The following is a 9,981-nucleotide window of genomic DNA, read 5'->3' as shown; positions in this document are numbered from 1 at the left end:
ATTAAAGGGAGGAGTATGCCATCGTAGCAAGCAAATTCTTTATTTCTCCAACATCTCGACAAATAAGCTTCTCGACTTCCACGAAGTCGTCCATAACACTGCCCAGCATTTGTTTCAGGGGAAGTTTCTTTGATGGTGGCTCTGGAAGCAGGAAATGGTTAGGCTTCAAGTTGAAGTTTCCCTACCTCCAACTGATGAAGGCCATGCAGCCATAAACTGATTTGAGAAAAGTGTTCTCAAATCAGTCTTGTAGTGGTTATCAATATCGTTTCATCTTAGCAGGTAGTTCTCATGAACAAATGGCAATAAATATTCGTTACTAATGGATTTCAACTTACTAGTAGACGTTGCTTCTTTGTTGATTGGAAGAGGACTTGGAATCGTCTCTCCATCGTGATCAAAGAAAATAGATGCAATAAAGATCTGATGACTTTCTTCACCTTGTTCGTTCAAAACCGTATTAGTGGAAGGAACAACCTCACTGGACCCGGATTGGCAACTTATGTCATGGGCCACAGCATTAACCAAATTCAGGAAGTTAGTGACTGAATAACCAACGCTACCCCCAGATAAAGATGTTTTGTCAATTAAGTACTGTACATTCGAAGTGCAGGGAAAAACTACAACTCTAATACGTACCGAGTTGCGAAATCCCCAAACTGTGAAAGACATTCTAATGTTACAAGGTGTTCAGATCTTTTGGAGAAAGCTATTTCTAGTCATTGCTGTGCGTTATTCATTGAAAAAATGGGTTTTGTGGGGGTATGTGTTAAAAAAATGTTTCTATATTAATTTCTCGCATGTTTGTTATTTTCTTTAATTTATTCCATTTCATTTTTACTTGGAATTTTATCATATTTTGATTTTGGAATATTGTGCATGTACACTGTTTTTTTGACATCTGTTATGTTTTTGGTTGGCTTTTTCAATGACTTAACCTATTGGTTTTAACATATGTTTTAATTTCGGTACTCATTGTTACATTTTGGGCTACCTAAGTAGCTATAGCTATTTCATTGGAACTATGTATTGCTAAGCATGAATTGCATGTTGGTAACCTATTGTTAATTAGTATATTAGATTTTTAATTGTCGTACTCGTTACTTCCAGAAGGAACTGGTGTCTCTTGGGGAAGAGTGGAATCAATACTCCCTGGTATCCCTTAATTTATATGTGACGTTAGTTACGAAAGGGCTTATGGCGGTCGCTATTCAGCAGACATCTTTTACGCTCGGGCGACGGTCGACCGTTGAATTCCAACGGTTAGATTATTATATCAAAAGTCAAAATTTTAGCCAGAGATTCCAACAGTAGACCGGTTTCGCCCTTTTGGGGCTCATCAGTACTGTGTAGGAACTCTGACTATACTCGGAAATCTTTCGATATCAGTAAAACTAATAAACATTCAGACAGTGGCGGATCTAGGGGTAGGCAAGGTAGGCTACAGGATGATAAAATTGGCGAATAAGTAGATAAGTCCATAATGAAAAGGGATAATAAAGCTAAACCCTAAATATATTTGAAGAAATTTAAAAACTTACTAATAGCTCGTACCGATAGGTCTTCGAGCAAACAAAAAACGCGAAACTCGGACCAAATAGATCTTCGAGTGAATAATTAAATTAAATTAAATAAAATAGCCAGAAAATCGAACGGTAGACCGGTTTCGTCCTATTTGGGACTCGTCAGTACCGTGCGGGAAATCTGGCTTGCGACTATAACACCGAATAGAGAAACTAAGCCTAAATATTAAAAATTTCAAAACGAGTTGCATAGCAACGGAAAGCCGAATAGGGGGAGAGTGGTGGAGATTAGTATATATGGACTTATCTACTTATTCGCCAATTTTATCATCCTTTACAATGCAGTCCATACATAGGCGTAGAGTTTCTAAAATTATTGGAGGGGCTCGGGCCGTCCGGCCAATATCTTTATGGGATTCAGTGGCGTAACAAAGTGGGGAGAACGGTGGTACGTGTCCCCCCCCCCCTGAAACGTATAGTTGTAACCATAGAAATCGGATAACAAACTAGAACGCTTAATCGAATGGCTGACAAGGTACCGAGTAGATTCTTGGCTAAAACGACAGTAACGTCATCTGCGCTGCCTAAAGAGGCGCGCTCGCGCGTAACTTGGTTAAAAGTTTTCCCCCACCCCATTGAAATTAATGTAAAGTTGGCGATAATTAAACGTTAATTAACCTACCAAATGATATAAGAAATATTCCACTGACAATTTTTCCCGTTTTTATGAACCTAAATGTAATATAAAATCGTCTTGAAAAATCGTTTATCGCTTTATAACATTCAAAAATAATATTTTTCCCGCACCATGTAGATATCCGAGCATCTGATCGTCTAGGTAAAGTTTGTGTTGTCAACGCGCGTATTAGAAAGAAAAATGAGATTTTAGAAAGTAGGTTGTAATTCGGAACGATATTAATACTTTTCACGAATTTTGTCATCGGTGAATTATAAATATGACTTGAAATAAGTTTCAAGGTTTATTTAAAAGCTAGTTTTATAACTTTTCATCCATTGGTTCGTTCAGAATGTATCTTTAAAGTAGACGAAAATTTTAAGGCGCGGAATCTCTCCCAGTGTTAAGCCTCGGTTTAATCTACTGCGTATTTTGAAACGGAAAAACCCGATTACTATCGTTAAATCTTGGTTAAATGATGGCGAACGCCCCTTGTAATAAGAAACAAATAACGAAATACGTTCTAAGCTTATTTAACGCCAAAAATTCCACGTATTTCGTTATTTGTTTCATATTAAAAATATCATATTATTAATCAGTTAAGGTTTTTTCACAGGTGGGCTAATTATTTTGTGGCCTCTAAGAATTTTGTGGCCCTTACAACCATGGAGTGTAGCTACACTCCATTTTACAAATTTAGTAACCCCTTATAAATTTTCCAGGAAGCGAGAAGAGCAAGGTCATTTTCTTGGTGCGGCTCTCGTCGCGTTTACTGGACCCCTATGACCTTGTATCCGACCTGGAGGGGACATGTGCATGCCCGGGGTATTTCCCTAAATTCCCTTTCTTTTCTTTCTATTGTCCATTCAACTTTATCTCAATTTCCGCTCCCTTCCTCCCCAATCTATCTGTTTATGGTCTACTATCTTATTGAGTAAACAAATTGATTTTGAAAGTTTTTTTCCAGAAAATTTTTCTTGGCAATAAAACAAATTTCTAGAGATAAAGAAAATTCATAAATTCAAATATGTGGCCTCTTAATTGTAAATATGTGGCCCTTTTAATATAAATATGTGGCCCTTTTAATATAAATATGTGGCCCCTCTTAGAAATGCAGGGGGGCTAAAGCCCACTTCAGCCCACCCTTAGCGCCGCTACTGTTATTAATCCAAGATTTAACAATAGTAATCGGGTTTTTCCGTTTCAAAATACGCGCGTTGACAACGCAAACTTATTATATTATTAATGTTAATAATTTTAATATTATTTTTGAATGTTATAAAGCAATAAACGGTTTTTCAAGACGATTTTATATTACATTTAAGTTCATATAAACGGGAAAATTTGTGTGTTGAATATTTCTTATATCATTTCGTAGGTTGATTCGCTCGCGTTCTACATGTCGAACAGTCTCATCGGTGTCGTGTTTTCTTTTCAAAGCATTGATACTGGTCTTTTGGATTTATTCCTTACGGCAGTCAATATGAACTTAAATTGAAGTGATCCATTATTCCGACTTTCCCATCATTTTGTCTCACACATCCTTCACAATAGCTTCATTTTCAAGCGATGTATAGCAAAAATAACAAGAGTTAGCTGGGTGGTAAATTTTAAACGCGGTTACATGAAGAGCGGCGGATGCGTTTTAAGTCAACGAAGGCGCAAAGTTGTAAGACGCGTTTCAGGTACAACGTTAAAACCGCGATTACGACACAACGATTGCTCGTATGTAAAATGTTCATAGAGCATTTTTTGTAGGAAATATCCGGACCCTAATGCTCATACTTGGGTTTATAGCCGTACATACAATACTAACGTAGATATTCGCGATAAACCATTACTGTGCACCGGTTTTCCCCATAACCATTGCTCGTAAAACAACTATTTCTAACAGTAACCTGTGAAAAGATATGTTTTTGTTTGAGTAATTACTCCTTAAATATTTAATTACGGAATTTTGGACCATTCTTCATTTTTGATTTAAAAAACTATCTTTCTATGATTTGAAAGAAACGCGTTTTCTAGTGCCGCGTTCTTAGCGATTGGAAATTATGGTAAAAAGAAAACTATTTCTAACACTACCTGTGAAAAGATATGTTTTCTTTTGAGTATGTACTCTTACACGATTTGATTACTTTAATTAAACATAAGTTACTTTAAAGATGTAAAAAAAACGCGTTAGCGTCGAGTTAAAGTCGGCCATTTAATTTTAGGCGAAATAGTGTTAGTTCACCAGTTTGGCACCGATGGCGTAACTTTCGTTGCCAGCCAAACGAAAAGCATTGGCCAAAGGCAGGGTTTTTTAAAAGTTCTAATCGGAACCCGCGACAAAATTTCAAAAATCGTTCTAGTTTGTTATCCGATTTCTATGGTTTTTCCGTTTCAAAATACGCGCGTTGACAACGCAAACTTATTATATTATTAATGTTAATAATTTTAATATTATTTTTGAATGTTATAAAGCAATAAACAGTTTTTTAAGACGATTTTATATTACATTTAAGTTCATACAAACGGGAAAATTTGTATGTTGAATATTTCTTATATCATTTGGTAGGTCGCGTTCTACATGTCGAACAGTCTCATCGGTGTCGTGTTTTCTTTTCAAAACATTGATACTGGTCTTTTGGATTTATTCTTTACGGCAGTCAATATGAACTTAAATTGAAGTGACTCATTATTCCGACTTTCCCATCATTTTGTCTCACACAACCTTCACAATAGCTTCATTTTCAAGCGATTTATTGCATAAATAACAAGAGTTAGCTGGGTGGTAAATTTTAAACGCGGTTACATGAAGAGCGGCGGATGCGTTTTAAGTCAACGAAGGCGCAAAATTGTAAGACGCGTTTCAGGTACAACGTTAAAACCGCGATTACGACACAACGATTGCTTGTATGTAAAATGTTCATAGAACATTTTTTGTAGGAAATAGCAAGACCCTAATGTTCATACTGGGGTTTATAGCCGTACATACAATACTAACGTAGATATTCGCGATAAACCATTACTGTGCACCGGTTTCCCCCATAACCATTGCTCGTAAAACAACTATTTCTAACAGTAACTTGTGAAAAGATATGTTTTTGTTTGAGTAATTACTCCAAAATATTTAATTACGGAATTTTGAACCATTCTTCATTTTTTATTTAAAAAAACTAGCTTTCTATTATTTGAAAGAAACGCGTTTTCTAGTGCGTTCTTAGCGTTTGGAAATTATGGTAAAAAGAAAACTATTTCTAACACTTACCTGTGAAAAGATGTTTTCTTTTGAGTATGTACTCAATAAAATAAAAAGACCACGAAGTATCAGTCGTGCACTGTATTAAATATTTATTTTAAAAGTATTACACACTACACAGAACCATGGTAAAATATTTTAACTTATATGATCGTATGGACTACATTGAATAGGCATACACCGCTTAAAATAGGTCGATTCAACCTCAACATTATACTTAATACCGATATAAATCATAGAAGTCGAAGAATACAAAATCGACGTAATTAATAAAATCATTATCACTTACTTTAAGTTTTATAAGAAACACACCTTTTAGCACATTTGTTCAGCTAATCAAATATATCAAAATTTAACCAAGTAAGAACGCCTCTCCGAGACGACACGCGGGTTCTTTCTTTCTTTTCTTTTTTTTTTTTTTTTTTTTTTAGAAGCTCGTTATGAGCGATTGTAACGGGTGGGACAATTCAGTCCGCTCGTCCATTTGATTAATCAGGTGCGAGATATGTGTTACGGCCACGCCAACGCGGGTTCTTTTTTACGTCATTTTCGAAAGTTCGTGAAAACAATCTTTAAGAATATAGGAGGTTACGCGACGAACCAAAAATTGCAGGACACTACCAGTCTAGTAACATAAACCGTAATTTTATTGTAGTCTAGATATTAACGCCCTCTATGGGATAAAATATGAATTAATTGTAATCTTTAATCCACATTATTTCGGCGGAAAAATTAATAATTATAAATATTTAAGGACTTAAAATGCGTTTCAGTGCCAATCAGTTCTTTTTTAGAGTACCAAACTGCGATGCTTCGCACAATTCGGGCCCTTGGTGTTGCCATTATCCTTCGTGAGGCTATGGTGTTTAAAAGAAATGCACTGTTTTAGGGTATTTAGTTTATTATACTACATTACAATGTAAAACATAGGCCTAACTGTAAATTGCAAACACATTTCTCCGTTGAGAATTTTTTAAATGAATTCGTTTATGAGCTTTTCAAGTGAAAGTTCATCAAGGATTTTCTTATAGCAATGTAGTATTGCTAAGTGGTTTAATCTCTTTTGCTTCATAGTTGACTGCAAATACGATTTAAGACGGCGTAGCATGCTAAATGGCCGTTCAGCTGTGCAGGTGGTAGCTGGAACAACGTAAAATAGTCTAACTAATGTCACTACTTCAGTAAAAGTTGTTATTACACCTTCATCTCTCAGATGTAAATCCTTAATATCATTAAAATTACTTAGTTTTATTTTGCGAGTTTTGCAAATGTCCGACAACATTTTCAAATGTACGTTCAGACGATCAAAATTTAAATCCCCGGGGAATATTTCTTCCACAACTTTTTGCAAGTCAGTTGTTTCACTACTCAACGACGAGTTAAGAGCGTTAATTACAACCTGTACTAAATTGCGCAATTTTTTAAACCCTTCGCAATTTTTATATCTTTTGTCAATTGTGCAAATGGCAGTGTCTGCTAGTTCGAAAAATATTTTTCGGTAGTAATCTTTCGGAGTTTCAAAAGCGTGAAGCTCAGAATTGTTGTCGAATCTTTTCGGTACCCTTCGTATGCGTGGTAAAATTGGGGCATCTAAGCCTAGCTTTGATGTTTCACCTAGCGAAAACTGCCACAATTTATCGAAACATTCCTCTTTGCGACGAGAAACTAAAACGTCGCGAAGGACATCGAGCTTTTCTTCAACTGATCTTAGAGACATTTGTGGACTTTGAATTTTGGCATTAACTTCTTCGACCGGCCCCAAAGTATATTCAATCATTTTTAACGAAATGAAAAATCCAAAATTCATGAATTGTTTCAAGAATCCGTTGCATTTCGACGCCAACTCGTTATCATTGAATACATTTCCAAATTGTTCAAGAAATTCCATACACTCTTGATAATTTTTTACAACGCTTTCAACACTACTGACACGATAGAGCCATCGAGTTGGACATAGAGGGCGTAAGGCTTGAGGGTCATCGTGTTGCACATTTTTGAAAATTGCTAAGCGTTTTGGAGACTCCCTAACGAAATTGACAAAATCTTTGACAAGGTTCATAGAATCTCTCACAATTTTGACAAGTTTCATCACGTCAGACACTGCAAGGTTCAAACAATGAGCGGTGCAATGAACATAAATTGCTGACGGCGGCTTGGTTTTTATTTTTTTCTGAAGGCCATTTAGACGCCCAGCTACATTCGCCACCCCATCGTAGCACTGACCTCGGCAATTTTCAAAAGATAAATTAAATCTTTTGAAAACATCTTCCACTATTTTTAGTAGTGTCTCTGCTGTTGTGCTTTCGGTCTGATAAAATCCCAGGAAATTTTCGAAAACCTCAAGGCGGTTATTTACGTGCCGAATTGTAATGCTAACTTGTTCCTGTGTGGAAATGTCCGTAGTTTCATCAATAATCAACGAAAAGTACGGCGGACTCTCGCCCTGAATCGAATGCACTACATTCCGCAACACGTCATGCGCCATTGCTTGTATTATTTCGTTCTGAATTTCAGGCGATATCCACTTGAATTTTTCTTTTCGTTTTAACCAAGACTGTAAAGAAGAGCTATCTTCAGACCGTGTTTGCAACAATTGATAAAAATTTGACTCCGTTTCGGTATGTCCTCGAATGGGTAATCCTTGACGAGAAAGGTATTTTAAACTAGAAAATATAATGCGAAGAGCGTTTCTGCAATTTATCATTTCTACGCTATGGACTGAGTTGAGCTTGTCCGATATGTTCACGTTTGATTTTAAATAATAACATTTTTCAATAGCTTCATAATGGCAATTAGTCTTCTGGTGCGTTTTAAATTTGTCGTTAGCGTGTTTCCAGTCATTAACCCCATCCGAATTAAACCCGTGATCTATCTTTTTACAAGTGATAATGTTATTTTTGAATGCTTTTTGACAAAACGAACAGAAGACTTTCTTCTTTTCTTCATCAAAATAAATCCACGGGTATTCTTCTGTCCAACGATTTTGGAAGCTTCGTCCTTTATTTCGCTGTTTGGATTGCCTCTCTACGTGACGCAGGGGCGGATAAATAGGGGGGGCGATGGGGGCAATCGCCCCCCCCCTTTAGAATACTGGAAAAACAAAACAAAACTTTCCTAACTGCCTAAAGTGGCAGCTAAACACGTTACTTGTTCTGCCTTTTCAATCTACTCTTTACGTGTTTTCAAATTTTAGAGAGAGACTAGAGTATACTAGACTTTCTAGTTGTAGAAAGTACATCGTTTAAGCAAACGAAAATGAGAGCTCCACGTTACATTTTCACGCTCCATATAGGCTTCGAGCTTAGAAACGATAGCGCCATCTACTTTAATACCTGCCAACTAAATTTGTGAAGAACTAGCAGACGACTTTTGAATGCCCATGATCGCCCCTCCTTACTTGATGGCCTGGATCCGCTCCTGACGTGACGACCTTTACTGTCCTTTGCCATATCACCATCCGATAACTCCAGGTCACTCTCAAGTTGTAAAGTCTCATCCATAGAAATCTCATAGGTAACTAGAATGCTGCCGTGTAACTGGCAAATGGGCCAAACGCCGTGGCAGACGATAGCCAGATCTCAGCCAATCAGAGCTCAAAGAGTGGTTCTGCCAAGAATTTAATGTCACCAGCGAGAACGACGTCACCTATCTCCCGCTATAGTAGCGGATCCAAGGAGGATTATTATCCTCCTTGGCGGAACCACTCTACGGCCTCTCATTGGCTGAAGGTTCAAGGCGAACTGGCGTCAAGCTCGGCCGTAGGCGGCAGCATTCTAGTTACCTATGAGATTTCTATGGTCTCATCAGCCAAAGTGTCAAAGAATGTTTCTGGGTCTATAGAGCCATTTCCATTATTTGGCCAATTTCTTAAATTATTTATTTTAAGTATTTTCAGTATTACCTGATGATGATAGCCGAGGACGTTTGATAACAAATTTATCAATTTTCCGGAAAATCCGCGCAGCTTTTTTTCAAAACCAAAGAGTAAGTTTTGGAAGTACATATACGTTCGTGAAGCGGAATCATGACGAAATAAAATAAAGTTCTCTAGCGTTTGGTTCAAAAAAATATCACCTGGTCTGGATCTACAACGATAGTTGCCTGCGACCATTTGGTAAATACCTTGATAGCTTAGCAGCGTTGCCAGATATAAAATATGAAATTATCGTATCTAGGCCAAAAAATTATCGATTTCCCTGAAAAATTATCGCACATTTCTTTTTGGCGCTATATTTGAATTCATACATAAATGCGTTGAATTTAGATGATTTTTTGAAAACACTATAGGAGTTTTATTTCAGGGAATTAAACAAAATGCCTATTATCATTATTAACTAAACTTCATTGTTTTAAAAATGTATTAAAAAATGCGGTAACAACTAGGAGTAATAAACTCGCACTCGGACTACGCAGCACGTTCGGCAGAAAATTTATATCTTTAAGTAGAAGTTATATAAATTAATAATAAAATTTAAATCGTTCGTAGGTTTTTCAAAAAAAATCGAAAAATTATTGTACATTCTCGTACGTTGAGGCCGAAT

At 36.6% G+C, this 9,981-nt stretch overlaps 1 protein-coding gene across 1 annotated transcript; it reads right to left on the bottom strand.

Moving 5' to 3' along the window:
- Positions 1–6,413: 6,413 nt before the first annotated feature.
- LOC149933324 (zinc finger MYM-type protein 1-like) lies at positions 6,414–7,925 on the bottom strand. The gene has a single exon (XM_090157268.1). It carries the CDS (start codon positions 7,923–7,925, stop codon positions 6,414–6,416), a length of 1,512 nt encoding a protein of 503 aa, XP_090013394.1.
- Positions 7,926–9,981: the final 2,056 nt, after the last annotated feature.

The sequence above is a fragment of the Leiobunum rupestre genome, chromosome 8 (genome assembly GCF_980474605.1).
Source record: "Leiobunum rupestre chromosome 8, qqLeiRupe1.1.hap1, whole genome shotgun sequence".
Lineage (NCBI taxonomy): Eukaryota > Metazoa > Arthropoda > Arachnida > Opiliones > Sclerosomatidae > Leiobunum > Leiobunum rupestre.
Note: the sequence above shows the minus strand (reverse complement) of the source record. Positions and strands in the feature narration are given on the sequence as shown.